General features: G+C 49.8%; 1 protein-coding gene across 4 annotated transcripts in view; it reads left to right on the forward strand.

The window, feature by feature from the left end:
- Tafa5 (TAFA chemokine like family member 5) overlaps positions 1-15560 on the forward strand; it is a 212803-nt gene that overhangs the window by 134192 nt on the left and 63051 nt on the right. For all 4 annotated transcript variants that reach the window (XM_042265520.2, XM_042265524.2, XM_006986079.4 and 1 more), the window contains exon 2: positions 2400-2549. In XM_042265520.2, the coding sequence (XP_042121454.1) occupies positions 2400-2549 (150 nt within the window). The remainder of the gene's footprint in view (positions 1-2399; positions 2550-15560) is intronic.

Genomic DNA, 15560 nt, shown 5'->3' on the forward strand with positions numbered 1-15560 from the left:
TGGTTGTTCCAGGTGCTCCTCCTGCCCTGCCCATCTCCTCACTCGTGTGCATCAGTTTGCTTGTGCCTGCTCCTTAACAACAGCGTATAATTCAGGATGTGATTGGGTGGCATGAGTCAAAACTCACAGCTTGAGGAAGGCAGCTCTAGCCGGGACCTTGCGTTCCGCTTGAGAAGGAAGGCATAGGCATTTGCAGGAGGGGTGGCTCAGAGTCCTGTGGGAGGCCCTAGCTGCCCCATCCTTCCTCTGAATGTGTCCGATCCATTCTCCCAACATGAACTTGACACTCCAGCCAGGAACTCTCAGCATCCTGCCTGGATACGAGCAGCTGAATGTCCGTCACTCTGGACAGTTCCTCCCAGTCCTGCCTTGCCATTGGCCTTGCTGGGCTGCTGGAGCTGAGCCACCCTGCCCATACTTCCTGCTAATGTGTGTGATACCTGCTCTAACCAGACTCTGGGTAAGGCTGGGGAATCCAAGCAGCAAGGCTGATACAGGGCAGGAGCCAGTTTGTTGCCTGGAGAAAGGGTGTTTGGGTGACCGTAGCCAAAGGATCCTTGTGGTAAGGAAGGACACCCTGAGTTGAAGGAACTATGGCGGAGAAGCCCTGAGAGGTACCTGCCAATCTGGCTACCAGTCAAATGGCCACTCTTGTGTGCGCCGGTCCCACTTTCTTTCTAATGTCTGTCCATGTGACCCTGCGTTATTTCCTACGGACACCTGTATGGCAATCATCCAGGTGGGTGGCATTCTCACATCCAGCATCTCTGTGATGTGCCCTGTCGCCGGAAGGAGCTCCAGAGGGTGGGATACCATGTGTGGGGAGGTCTCCTAGTACCCACAGAGGGCAGCAAGTAGTAGGCGCTTCCTGTGTGCTGAGTGGATGGAAGATCCTGATGATGAGTGAGAGACATATGCCAGGGTTTCTGTGAATGGGGCCTAATGAGGCCGGGAAGCTGCATGATAGAGGGGCCTTGGGCTAACCATGCCAGGATGGATGTGGCAGCACCAGCCCAGGCTGAGGGATGCCCTCTGTCCTCCTCCAAGGTGGCCAGTTTTTCATTTTTATGGTCCACTGTGAGCATCGCGCTATCTTTATTGGACAGCATTACTCGTTAGTACTTACTGGTTTGGCCATGCAGTGACAGCTTAGACTGCGGGGGTTTATTTCCCACGGGGATTCCCTCTCCTGAGGAGAGGTTGTGGCTTTGGAGAAGCATGTCCCTTCTTCTAGGGTTAGTTCAGGGCCATGTGTGCCTGTCCCGATGTACCTGTGTGTCCACACAGAATGATGCCTGGAACATGCGCAGCTGAGTGTGTCCATGAGGACCTGTGTGTCTACATGGGAACTTACATGTAGCCTGTGGGAACCTGAGTGCAGTGGAGCATACCTTGTGTAGCTTTGTATTTACACAGGAACATACATAAAGCATGTGTCTAGCTGAGTGGCCCCTATGTACACACATGCTTACCTTGGCATATCAATGTAGCCTGTGTGCTTCCGAATGCAGACACCCATATGAAACTCTACATGGGCACACCTGTTAGCCTGTGTGCACATGAGCATAGTTGAATGTTCTCATTTGAGTTTGTGGGTGCACATGGACATATCCATTTAACCTATGTGCACCTAGGTTAACTGTAAGTAGGTATACATGTGGGAACTTGTGTTTACTTGTGTATATGAGAGTATCCACATGGCACGTGGCATCTGTGCAAATCTGTGCCCATATGGAATGCATGTTCTCACTTGATTATCTCCTGTGTATACCTGTATAGTCTTCCCCATATCTGCCAGCCAGGCAAGCAGCTTATAACATCTGTGCTGTGTGTCTGTGTGTCCTCTTATGTATGTCCATGTGTATTAGTATCTGCAGGCCTTCAGGAATATATAACGTGGTCCCTGGCTCTCCTGGCTTCTGTGCCCATGTGGGGATGATATTTTTCCTTGCAATATGGTAACCTGTACACTGTTGGTTGCCCCATTTTGTGGCTCCAAGATAGCACATTCTGTGGGCAGTGTGCCGGTATATTGGGATGCAGGCTTCAGAGCTTGGCTTGATTTGGGGACCCTGTGCTCTGGGCAGCTGGTTTCTCTGTGAAATCCAAGTGTGTGGAGGAGAAGCAGGAGGGAGCACCTTACTCTATAATTCTGAGATTTCATTTCCGTGTGTGGCGGAGATGGCCACATTTAATTTCCTGTCCATTGGGATAGGCTGACTGGAATCTCTGGCAGAGCATACAGAAGATGGGTTGCTGGCTGTCACAGAGAGCTCTCTCCACATCTCTTTGGCTGAGCCAGCTGTGGGGGACCCTTCTCTAGATGGGTGCTGGGTGGGCTTCAGGGCGTGAGTCTCCAGACGGTGGCCACTCAGCTTGTGGTTATTTCTTCCTTGCAGGTCAGCTGGCCGCTGGAACCTGTGAGATTGTGACCCTAGACCGGGACAGCAGCCAGCCACGGAGGACGATCGCCCGGCAGACAGCACGCTGTGCATGCAGGAAGGGGCAGATTGCAGGCACCACTCGAGCCCGGCCTGCTTGTGTGGACGGTAAGAGCTCCCGGCCTTCTGGTGACACTTCAGGGTACCGAGCCCAGTCTTGGAGGGCTTCTGTGCCAACAAGCATCACTCTGAAGGAGATTTCTTCAGAATGCTCTGAGGCCAAGACCTCGAGGTGTATTCCTAGGGTCAGACCTCTGGGCAATCTTTCACTTATTTGGCTTTTCACAATCTTTTCACTTATTTGGTATCCATGGGCAGCATGTCCTGTGCACATGGGGGTGGCCACTGACTACATGGTTCCAGGTATCAAAAACCTGAAGTCTCCAACCAGATACGGTTCCTGTTCTCAACCCACGAAGATGTTCGTTATAACAAGCTGGGCCGCATCAGTGTGATAATTGTTCCCCAAAGCCAGGAAAGCTCTTGAGAAAGGGATCAGCAGAACCTGGGGAATGGTCAGAACAGGGCTGACAACATCCTGAGCTAGATTCCCAGATGGTACCCACTGTGGATCTCAGATCTGGCTGGGTACCTTGCCAGGCTTTATTTTGCCCAAGACTTAGGCAAGAGGTTCAGACCTTGGATTCCCTGTGTAGCTTTGGGGTTCAGAGTTAGCTCTGCTCTGACTGGGGTCCACGGGACTCCTCCATGGGAGACCCAAGGGTATAGTAAGGAAGCATCCTAGGCTTACTGAACCCTGGCCTCTCTCAGCTTCTTCCATAGACCTCCATGGCTGTGGGTACCCCACACTCACTCCTGCTACCTACTTGGGAGGGTTTGAAGACTGTCTGTAGCACTCAGAAAAGTGCAGAATGAGGCTGAGCATGCTGACCGAGGCAGATGGCACTGGAGCAACCATAAGCTGCTGGTTCATAGCTAACCCTATACACAGCTAGGGAGGGGGGTCTTAAGGATTGAGTTCTGTGCAGCCTAGTTTCCAAAGGGCCAGCATTTTGATCCCTGGGGGCAGAGAGGAAGCAGCCTCTTGGTAACATAGATTGATTTTCTGGGACCAGGTTGGGGTGGTGTAAAGCTCACAGCCACAGCATTTTCTCTTCTCTCGCTCACTCCATCAGCCTGGGGAGATGGGGTCTGGACTGATGCTAATTGAATCTGCATCTGCCCAACTGAAACCAAATCCCTGCCCCTCCTTCCCCCAGCAGCCCTCCTGGTGCCTTAGGAGCCTGAGTCCCAGAGACTCAAATGAAAACCTCACCATTTTCAAGGGAGGCCAAACAAATTAGTTTGCTTGAGTTTTCTGCACAGTGGGCATTTTTCTGGCTGCCTTCTAATTTAATTTTTGCTTTTCTGTTTCCTTGCGCTGTGTGCATAATAAGTTTCCTGGTATGCCGTTGTGTCTGCTGCAGACAGTCTGGGCCATGGTAGCCCAGCTGACATGGAGCACTGGTGATGTTTTAGCCTGGATTTGGTCTATGCTGACCCTGAATTCGGGAGCAAAAGTGGTAGCCCATGGCTGCTGCTGGGTAGTCACATGTTCTCTTGCTGGCTGACTTTATAGTTATTGATAAATTTGCTCACATGCTCATTTATTCATTCTTAATTCATTCATGCAAATGAGGTACATCAGGTGTAGGCAGATATAAGGGAGATCAAATCTCAAAGTACCTGGGCCATAGACCCCCACCCCCAACATACACACGGTGCTGTGAGAACTGGGGTCGCCTCACCTGAGCAAGGATGTATCCCTGAGGGAGTATTTGAGTGGGGTCTTGAGAGATGAAGAGATCACCATTGAATCTCCTTTCTGTGGAAAGACAGAGCTGTTGGTGAGACTGACTTCATAGGTGAGCTCTTCCCTGGCCTTGAGTCCGAGCTGAAGCAGTTTTGCCGAAACCAGTCTCCGGCATCATGACCCAGTGTACCAGCAGGCATTGATCCACCGCACAGAATCCACAAAAAAAGAGAGCTGAAAGCAATAGGGGTCACCTGCCCCAGGGCTTCCCATTTTAACACAAACATCAACAAGCAGACCTAACCTTCGGACTGTGCTTTGTGGGCTATGGAGCCAGCACTAGCTCTGTTTGTTGTTGCTCTATGTTACCTGACATGGTCCTGCTCCCTTCGTGGTGCTGCCCTGTGGGCGGAGACTCTCAGCAGAAAACTGTCCACGCTCCCTCTGGTCAAAGCAAAGGCCTCCTTCCCCTGTGCGTAGTTCTCGTGCGATCCGTTTGGAAAGAAACCCAAATCAAGCATGGCTGTTAGGTGTCTGTGGATGGAGGACGAAGAGACGCTTGCTTGCTTTGGAAGAGAAATGCCCATGGGACTGAAGTTCATCCAAGAGCAATGACCACAGATGTCCCATCTAGACTCAAGGAAGCTCTCCCGAGAGCCTTGAAGGAGGGCAGGCTGGGGTGGACTTGCAAGCAGTCCCAGCATGAGGGGAGTTCCCTCAACTGCAGACAGGTGCCCCATAATTGTCTTATCTCTCTTCTGTGTGTGGCCAATGTCATTCCCCCCAGGAAGCTTTCAAGGTGCCCGTACGGCTGATGTTGATGACTCTGTCACCTGCCTGGGTGAACGTACCAGTCTGCACTAGGAATGGCAGCATGGGCTGGGAGGCAAAGCAGCTCCAAGGTTCTGGCTCAAAGCTCCATCTTCATCTCTGCTCACCACCCAGAGTTCATGAACAAAACCCCTACCTTCCTGAAGTGATGGGGACAGCAGCTCAGCAGTCTCCAGCCCTGGGAGCTACCCAAGACACCAAGTGCTCCATGATAACAGTTCGGGGACGACCAGTAATACACAAGACTTGCACACAGGAGGCAATGGGGAACTGTGCTGGGAAGTGGGGAAAGGGAGACATGTCTGCAGAACTGGTCCATGTGAAGAAGGCTACTATGTTTCTAGGTCAGGATGGGGCCCCTGATCTTGGGAGTTGATCCAGAAAAGCTGAGGGAGCAAGGGACCTCAACCCTTAGAAATGGACAAGGGATTGAGAATGCAGAAATCAGCCCTCGGCGAATGAAGAAATCAGCCCTTGGGTAGGTACAGTTAGCTTATTTCCCACTAGGTCGTCAGAGACCCTCCTGAGAGGTCTTTCAGCATGTGTCACCAGGGCAACCAGATCTCCACATGTTGGAGAGTCGTGTCGGGCCTGTACCTCACATCCCTACCGCACACCCCTACCTCATACCCGGCACAGGCATCAGAGTGGATGTGAGGAGCGAAAACTGTGCAACCCTCAGAAGATCAGTAAATCTTCATGCTCTTGGCTTTGGCTAAAGAGTCCAAGGTAGGACTATCCAAACAATAGCCAGAAAAGAAAATAAAAGAAATTGGACTGCGCTGAAGCACAAAGGCCCTCTTCATCCAATTATCCTGTCACGAAAGTGAAAATCCCACTTGTGAAATGACTTAACGGTTAAAGGTGCTTGCTTCTAAGCATGACAGCCAGAGTCTGAGGCCTGGGACCCACATGATAGAAGGAGGGACCCAGCTCCTCAAGTTGATGCCTGACCTCCATACTTAAGCCATGGCATAAGCTCCCCCAAACACACACACACACACACACACACACACACACACACACACACACACACACACACTCACACATGCGCGCGCAAATCAGTAAGTAAATATAATTAAAAAGAATAACTTTTAAGAGAAAAGGCCAGGGATATGACTGAGCAGGTAAAGGCACATGCTGCTAAGACTCACATCCTGAGTTTGATCCTAGGACCCAGATAGTGGAAAGAGAGAAACAGTGTTATAGGTTGTCCTCAGACCTCCACATCCATCCATGGCACCTGCATGAACACACAAAATAAATAAACAAACAAACAAGTAAATAAATGTATGTAATAAAGAAAAAATAAAATGAAAATTCCACAAATGCAAGAAAATAGAGCTCTTGAGTTCCTTAAATGTCTAACACAGAGTCAAATTATGAACACAAAGCTTGCAAAAGGAACACAGGTATGCACACAGATATCCAGAGCTTCAGGAATGGTAGTAGCTGACAAATGGACACAGTAGGGTGTCCATCATGGCCCCGGGGAATAAGCAGACTGTGGTTATCCACAGTAGCTAACCAAGCCAGGCCAGGTTGACACTGCAGTGCAGGTGAAAGAAGCCTCTCCCCGAGAGACTGCACACTGAGCCTGTTGCTATGAAATGGACTGCAGACGTTCAGAGACGACGATTCCTGGTGGTCTGACTGTAGAGAGGTGTTTCCTTGGATGACAAATCAGCCTGCCTTGGCCAGTCTAGGCCTGCTTCAGCCATGGTCAATCAGCAGTGGTCAGTCGGCGTTCCCGCAGGGGCCCTGCCCTGGGAGAGGTTGTGGAAGGGCCTTCTTTGTCACCTCCACATCTCCTTTGTGGAGAGACACAACCAGATTCTGGATGGGCTGTCACTTGACAACTCTGTGGTTTTCTCAGAATTGTTGTCGTAGATCCCAGCTAGCCTGTGGGTCTGGTCATGACCAGCATCTCCCCATATGGATCTCTGTTTCGTAGTGTAGGTTGCCGGCTTGAACAGCCTAGGGCTCCTCAGTTTCTCAGGTGTAGCACGCAGTGACTAAATCCAGTGACATCTAGCCAAAATCCAGTGACATCTAGCCACGCCTGAGGTAGGCTGTGCTGTAAACTCCTAGAAACTGAGAGAGAGTGAGGAAATGCTTACTACACTGCACCTTCTAAGCACAGCCATCATGCCTGATGATCAGCCTGGTCCAGGTGGAGCTTGGGTCTCTCTCTGCGTCAGGACCTGGCTAGCTTTGAGCAAGCTGTGACTGGCATCTGAGAGGGAGGTGACATGAGGAGAGTCTCAGTTCCTTGGATATGAACTTTCACTGGGTCCACCAAGGGGAACTCTTGACAGAAACATAGTCTAGTGGCTTGCCCAGCTTCTGTTGTGGCCACAGGGTTTGATGGCGACCACATTGATAACCTGTGTGCCTCCTCACAGTTCAGCACTTTTATAGAGATCATTTAGGCTCAATGTGCTACGGATCCTTCCAGATCTTTTTGTCCTCAATGTCAGAAACATGGCACAGCAACCCAGTGGCTGTCTGATATTTGTACAGAGCTGAGAGGATCGACCTCAGGACTCCTGCTTAAGACTTGGGCTTCCCTGAGTGTGTCCACTGCAGAAGCCTCTGCTCTGTCTCTGTGGAACCCTGATCTGGGTAAAGGAATAGAAACCACAGAGTGCAGAGGGCCTTTGCTTGTGTCTCCAGTAAGCAGCTTGAGATGCTGGGATTTGCTGGCTTTCTGTGCACCAAGGGAAGTAGACTGAGGTACTATGGGGTGGAGTATGCTTAATTTTCAATATGGTGACTCCAGACATGGTTGCCAGGCAACCATGGAGGAAGAAGGGACAGGCAGGCAGTTTTCTTGCTCAAGTCCCTTCCTTTCATGAAAGAACAGGGTCTCTGTGTCATCCAACTGTGTCTTTTCTCAGAGGTTCCCCAGGGCAAAGTGTCACACCATGGGCTTATCGGTGGCAGTGGGATGGGGTTGGAGACACAGCTCCACACGGCCTCCTGTAGCGATCCGAGAAGCTCCGTTCAGAGACCTCCACTCAGGAGAAGCCAGGATTCCTGACTCTGCTGCAGAGAAGAATTTCAGGACACGATGGTGTGAGGGAGAGCCGGAATTCATTAAGAACAGGGTTGACTTAGATTTAGCAAGGAGGGTGACTAGAACAGCATGCAAGTAAGGAAGGGTGAGACACCCAAGTGTGGGTGTGGGTGTTGCAAGAGAGGGTGACAGGAAGATGCCTAATTGTCTTTTCAGTAGCCGCACAGACAATTACATCACAGAAGGTGGCGAGGGAGTTTAAATGAGGCCATAGGGAGGGTCCTCCCTTGGACAGCTGGCAACACACTAGATCACAAGGGTTGCAGGGAATAAAGGTACCTTTACACTAAACAGAATTTACTTTATATCTGACAGTTTCAGAAAACAAATCTGGAAAAAAGAGTAAGGCCATGTTCAGGTTCATACAGGCTTGGGCTTCACACATGAATCTTTGGTATTTTGACATTTTCATTTGGAAATATATATATTCATATACATAGATATAAAGTCATATAGATATGAAAGATCATATATATATGTGTGTATGTGAAGTTCATGTATCTATGAATATATATATATTCCAAACTGAACAACTGGGTATATGAATGTTATGCTTTATTAAAAATATATTAGAAACAGAAAAGAAGGAATATTCTCTCTATGCTGGCAGCCTTCACAGCAAACGTTAGCTGTACTGGAAGTCTGGATTCTCAGCTGGCGGGAAACTTCAGCCAGACTCCGAGTGAGGGGCTCCTTTTCCCTTCATGTCCCTAGAATCCTTCTTATCTTTCTGATCTGCCCCAGGCTGGGACACTGAGCAGCCCACATAGCTCCTCTATGGTCTAGATGTTTTCCAGTGTCCATCGGTGTGGAGCCAGTTGTGAAAGTGGGCCTGCTGTGTATGCTGAGCCATGCTGGAGCCTGTGGTTTTCAGGAACACACACCTGCTGCTGTCATAGTTCTACAGAGCCCACTGTCTGTTAGCCCCCAGTGAGAACTGCTGGGTGATGGGCAATGAGGGTCCATTCTCTAGAGGGTGGAGTTACAAGATCCAGACAGAGTGTACAGTCCCTGATCCCTGATTCCCTGTATCATGTTATCTGGGGACAGAGAGATGATGATGCCTGACCAATTCCCTCCTTGGTCCCTTCATCCTCAGAAGGGGACCCTGTATTGGTGTCCTCATCCCCGGTAGCTCCAGGGAGTTTGGAGCTATTTACTACTTCAGGTTCTGGTGTTGGAGCTGGTAAGAAATTTAGTTTAATAAAGTAACTAACGGTGTGGGAAAAAAATAATGGGAGGGTCTTTAGGGAGTTGCCATGTGGATCTGGCTGGCCTCCCCCCTAGCACTGCACCCTTATGGCAGGCAGAAGGTTCTGGCAGCAGCAGGGATCAGGCATAGTTCGTCATAACCGTAGGGCATCCCTGCCTCGCCTCACAATGCAGCAGAAGCATTGGAGATGGAGGAAGCCGCTGTAGGCAGCATTGGGTCAGGCCAAGGGACACTGGCATTGCAGTGTAGGAAGGCATCCTGCCGGGCTCTGTGCCTATGGGGACCGTCCACCTGTGCCCTCTCAGTTGTCAGGGGGTCACATGCCAGCAGCGTCCCAACCCTCGCTGCACCCTGAGAGCTGACGGCTGTGTAGGGCAGCAGAGGGCACAGTTGGCAGCAGGGCCTCCTTTCCCAGGAGAGGATACTTTTCCTTCTCTTTCTCTTCAGCCCACTCTGTGCTGCTCCAACAAAATCCCTGTAACTGGGCAATTTATAAGACACAGAAATGCATTTTTTTCCCTCTGTCTCAGAGGCCAGGAAGGCCAAGTCCAGCATTGCCTGTGCAGCGTCAGTCAAGGCCTCTCAGAAGCTGAGAGTGCTATGTCCTAACATGGGCCAAACTCCCTCTGCCAGAACCTTGGCGGACAGCATGAATCTGTTGATGAGAATGCAGTTCTCATGACAGAACTTCCATGGGTTAACATACGGTCTCGGGGTTAAGTTTTCAGTGTGAACACTAGGGGACAGTTTCAACATGTGGCATTTTGGAAATGTGCAGACTCTGAATGCCACTGGGCAGCTTCAGGCAGGTCCTCTGAGTTGTGGGCAGAGAAGCAGCAGAAAGCTGTTGTGTGAAACCTTCCTACAGCCTGGTTCCTCCTTTGTGTCTTGGAATCACTGTCTCCCGGGAGCCTAAATCTGCACCGAGGATCTGCACATCTGGCTCATACTAGGGAGAACCCCAGGTGAAATTTGCAGGTTTGCAAGTTGACAGGTATGCACAGCCATTGTTATTATGTATATGAGCTCATCTGTAATTAAGCTATGCAGACAATAGTAGCCTTCTGACCATGCTGGAAAGACAAGAGCAGATCACATCCAAGTCAAGCAGCAGAAAGAGAGCAGTAAAAGTATGGATGAAAGTAGTGAACTAGACCAAGAATGAATGAAGTTAGCTAACCTGAAGTTGGGAGATAGATAGAAATCAGGGATGGGGCAGGAGAGGAGAGGCAGAAGGCTCAGACCATCAATCACATCGGGAACAGGGGGCAGGTCTGTCCAACTTACAGACATCAAGAGGGTTAAAGAGAACAGTGCAGCCAGCTGTCTGCAAATGTATAAGATGACTTCAGGGAAAAGGACACAGAAATCCATAGGAAGACACAAACAACCAATCAGAGTTAAGTATGACCGGAAGAATCAGAGGATTGATGAGCACAAAGCCTCCCAACAGGAAAGTCCCAGGCTGATTTCTCTGGTGAATCACCAAATCTTTAGAGAATTAGAACCAATTGTCTCCAAGCCCTTGGGAACATGGACATGGTGAAACCACTTCTACACCTCGCTCTGTGTCAGCCAGAGTCCTCTAGAGGAACAAAACCAATAAAATAAAGATATATTAAATAGCATTTGTTAAATTTGGCTTACACAGTGTGTCTGAGTCGTCCAGCAATGGTCATCTTCACACTGAAGAGGCTGAGAACCCTCTAAGTGCTCCGTCTACTGAGGCTGAATGCTTCAGCAGTCCCAGTCAGCTGCTGGAAGCCTGGAGGATTCCGGAGAGCCACTGGTCTTCAGTCAACATTGGAAGGCCAAGAAAGCTGTTCTGATGTCATCAAAAGGTTGCCGGTGCAGTGGCTGGCCGTGGGGACAGCAACAGCAGAGCAGCCATCAGCAAGCTGGGGGGGGAAAAAAAAAAAAAAGCTTTTCTCACATTTCCATCTCTCTGAGTCACCAGTGAAAGGTTCCTCCACATTCAGGCTGGACCTTCCCATTCCAATTAACATAATCAAGAGACTGATCACAGGCATGCTCAGAGGCTAACCTAACCTTGACGGTCTCTCCAGGGTGTACCCAGAAGCCAACAGACAGTATTGACTACCACCTTCTGTGAATCTGGTAGCATCCTGACAGTAGAAGAATCAGCAGACATTTCGAGAAAAACTGTAGACCTCAGACAACACCTAAACACATAAGCTCTTCATGCTGTAAGAAACCACATTCAGTTGGAAGGACCAGGTGCCATGTCCCCTGGAATTCCTCTCAAGAACTCAAGGTTGGCCCAACACGTGGCAGTCGGCCACTGTAATTCCCTCTGACACAGGGATGTCTGCAAGCAGAGAAAGGTTTTTAATGAAATCACTAATCTTTCACAGTGAAGGTGCTAGACAGACAAAGAAAGGAAGTGATCTTCAGCATGGTGGGGCCATCTCTGAAAAACCTGTGCCATGCTGCCATGCGGGGTGGTGAGAGATGGGGTGCTGTGCTACAGATCAGAAAGACATGGTGTGCTCTCTCTGTACTCTGTGAAATGTGTATGGGAGGGTCTAACTGGACCAACCAGGTAGAGAGAAGATGAGGAGGAGGAGGAAGACAAAGAGGAAGAGAAGAAACGAGGCAACCTTCCAACTGGAGAATGGACAAAGTGAAATTGTCCTTGTTCACAGATGACCCATAGTAAGAACATTTTGAACCCGTGCACTCTGCCTCCACATACCCTATGGAGTTAAACAGTAAGCTCTACAAAGAGTTTGGGGCACAAAATTCATAGATACAAGTGTGTTGTGTTCTCTGCAATGGTTGCAAACAGTGATGTTAAGGACTGGTGGGGGCGTGACTCTGTTACGAAAGTGCTTGTTGCAGAGATGTCAGGGCCTTACATCTGATCCCCAGCAGCCATGTTTTAAAAAGCAGGAGTGGTAGCATGTACTTGTAACTCTAGCGTTGGGCAGGCAGGTACAGCAGAATCTCTGGGCACCCAGTCTAGCTTACTGGGCAGGGTCCGGGTCTTACTGAGAGACCTTTTCTCAAAAAAAACAGGGTGGACGGCTCCTGAGGAGTGACTCCTAAGATTAATCTCTCACCTGAACATGCAGAGACACGAGCTTTAAAAAAAATCATGCATAGTATTACATGCATAGTATTACCAAGAAGAATAATTTAATAAGCCAGTGTGGTGGCATATGCCTGTGACTCCAGCACTTGGAAGAAGAGAGGCATGAGGCTTAGGGATTTATGGGCAGTCTTGACCACATAAGATCTTGTCTCAAAAGTAAAAATAAACTAATAAATAGATAGTTGGTTTACCAAGAATAATCTTTACACCAAAATCTATGAGATAATTGAGGCTGAGGTTAGCATGGGAGCTTCATCCCTCCAAGGTTGGTTTCTTGGTCTCTTGCTGCTTTACATGTTTCTGTTAAACTTCACAGTCTACTTCACCCTTGGTGTGTCTCTTCTCTCCAAGTAGCCCTGTCTTCCACCTGGAGAGACTGTCTCTTTCATTCAGCATCTCCTGCAAGGAGCCTATTTCCTGGTTCTGACATTGTTCCAATGGGTGTTGTCCGATCCACCTGGCCGCTCTGTGATACCTGACTGGAGCTGGGTTCTAGGCAGCTTGGTCATGGGCAAGGCTGGTGAACCTGCTGGATTATAGCAGGGACCATGGGGATCCCACCATTCTGGTGTTGCAGTGAGGCCTGCCCTGTCCTGATGCTTAATGTGCCCAGCACACACTGTGCTGATAATGCTGCTCCACCGTCATGGTTTAATCAGTGTGGGGGAATAATCAGCATGTACAAGAAGAGATAGCTTTGAGAAGTCTTTGAGGAAATTCTCTCCAGGAAACCCAGAGCTGATGGGCCCAGCATGTGGTGGCAGCCTGTGTGCTCTGATTACGGCCAGCCATCGGTGGGGGACACTCTGACGCTTCCTGGGGAAGGATACAGGAGGCCTACATGATGCCACAGAGTTGCACGCCACTTGCATGCTGCTCCACCCACAGCACTCCTCACTGGAGTGGAGGAAATCTGTCAACAGTGTGCTTGGTGATGTCCATGGGATGCTTGGTGCTCTGTTGAGGATGGGAACAAGCATGCCACCCAGAAATGGCAGATTTGTGTTTCTTGGCTTCTATTGGGTGGATGTCCACAGCTCCATCAACCTGAGCAGGTGGCTCCAATGTGTCCAGTCCTGTAGTTCCTGACTCTCAGAATGAAATATCAATGTGGGTGATGCCCAGGTAACCCAGACCATGGTCACATCTAACCTGGACAACAGAGCTCTTTATACTGTCAGTATCTAGCCATAGCCAGTATGGAGGTGATGTGGCAGCCCCAGTTCCCTCCTGATCACGAGAAACCATTTTCATACAGTTTCACAAGTGCCACTTGGGAACACCCCACTGGCATCTTGGAGGGGCCCTAAGTTACAAACAAGGAAACTGAGGCTCACATAGGGTAGAGTTGGCTCAAAGCACACAGCTGGAGAATAAGGCCACATGGAATGCCTGTTCCCTCACAGAACCATCTGAGCTGGCCCAGGCCTGAGACATTGGGGTACAGAAAGAGATGGAATGGGACCCGTGGCTTCGAGCAGAGTAAGGGTCTCAAGGTTCGTGAGATGTTCAGGAAATAGAGTCTGCACTGTGACATGAGCCATGAGGAGGAAACAATAGACTGAGATTGAAGTACCAATGGAGAGCTTCCTGGAGGAGGTGGCACCCATGTCTCTTCTCCCAAGGAACAGGTCACATTTCCAGGCACCAGTGAACTCGGCAACACTGGGCAGCTGGCCCAGTCAAGGACAAGCCTGAGACCTATACCAGGAACTTCCACACTCAGAGTGAGGCGGGACAGGTGTCCTGCTTCACAAGGACTGTGCCCAGCCCCTCTAGCCACCCATTCACACACAGTCCCTGGTGTCACAGAACATCACCAGCTTTGGGCAGGGGGAACATTTTGCCATGGGCACTAGGTCGCAGAATCCAGGGGTCTTGGGAAATCATTTCATGGAGAGAGTTCAGCCCCACCCCACAGGCCTACTGAAAGCTGAGTCCATCATTGACCTCTTGGGTTCTGTCCACATTAATACATTCATATTCCAGGTTACAGTGATGGTGAAAAGGTAGCAAGCCACAGTGGCTTCCTGGAGGAAAGGGCATCCTGTTCCTGCTGCTTACATGCCCACTGTGCTGTGAACCGTGCTGTGAGATTACTGCTAGGCCTAGGATGAGGTGTCCCACAGGGCCGGTGTGGCAGGAACTCACTGGTCAGTAACTGAGGGTGGAGATCTGCCTACCATAGCTTGGCCTCACTGCACCCCCGAACCCCGGCTGGCTCAAGCCTCAGTGTTGACCCTTTCTTTGAACCTGAATGCTGTCTTTGATGGTGACAGAGGTTTCAGACCAAACTAAACAGTTTGCTGAAGAACAGATTAAAGTCGGGCAGCCTTTCGTTTTGATGTTTGAATCAACTTTCATCATGTGATGTGGCTGAGTGTAGGATGGGGGCATGCCTGTCTCCTCTCCATTCCTATGATTGATGTAGGTGTGGATGGTGCCAGTCGCCTCTGAGGTCGACCTGACTTTGTGCTCCTGGAATCTATTGCTCCTTGGGATTGGGAATCCTTTCAGCAGTGACCCCAATTACAGGCTCAGCTGTTGATTGCCCCAGGATTCTACCCCACCCAGCACCCCTGTGGAGCATCCCTGTGGAGCACTCCTGCTTACCAGAGGGCTTGAATGTGACTCCAAGACCTTGAGCTGAACTTGTTCCTGAACACATTTGGGATCTGATTCTGATGCAAGTTCTATGGTGTTTTGTGGGGTGCGAAGAGATTGCTGTGAGGTACACCAGAGACGTCTTCTATCAACCCTGGATGGATCATAATAGAGTTGTAAATCAAGGGAGTTCCATAAGAACTTTTCCTCTAGAGGCATTTCCTTCTCTCGATGTGATGCTCTCCAGCCCTTCAGTGTGGAATGCCTAAGCTGGGCTGTTGAGCTCAGGGTAGATAAATATGTGAGCTGACATCATAGCTGGAGGTCTCAGGAGCCCTGATGAAGGCATCTGCTCTGTTCATAGTCTAACTACCTGAGCAGCAGGGTGAAGGAAGGTCAGCCTGTCTGCCAGGCCTTGGTTTCCATGCATATAACATTAAGGTGTTCTTTGCAAATACATCTGTACTGCGCATGTACCAGTGGTTTCCATGCCTTTATTCCCTAGACATTATGGAATAACAACT

The sequence above is a fragment of the Peromyscus maniculatus genome, chromosome 20 (genome assembly GCF_049852395.1).
Source record: "Peromyscus maniculatus bairdii isolate BWxNUB_F1_BW_parent chromosome 20, HU_Pman_BW_mat_3.1, whole genome shotgun sequence".
NCBI classification, from domain to species: Eukaryota; Metazoa; Chordata; class Mammalia; order Rodentia; family Cricetidae; genus Peromyscus; species Peromyscus maniculatus.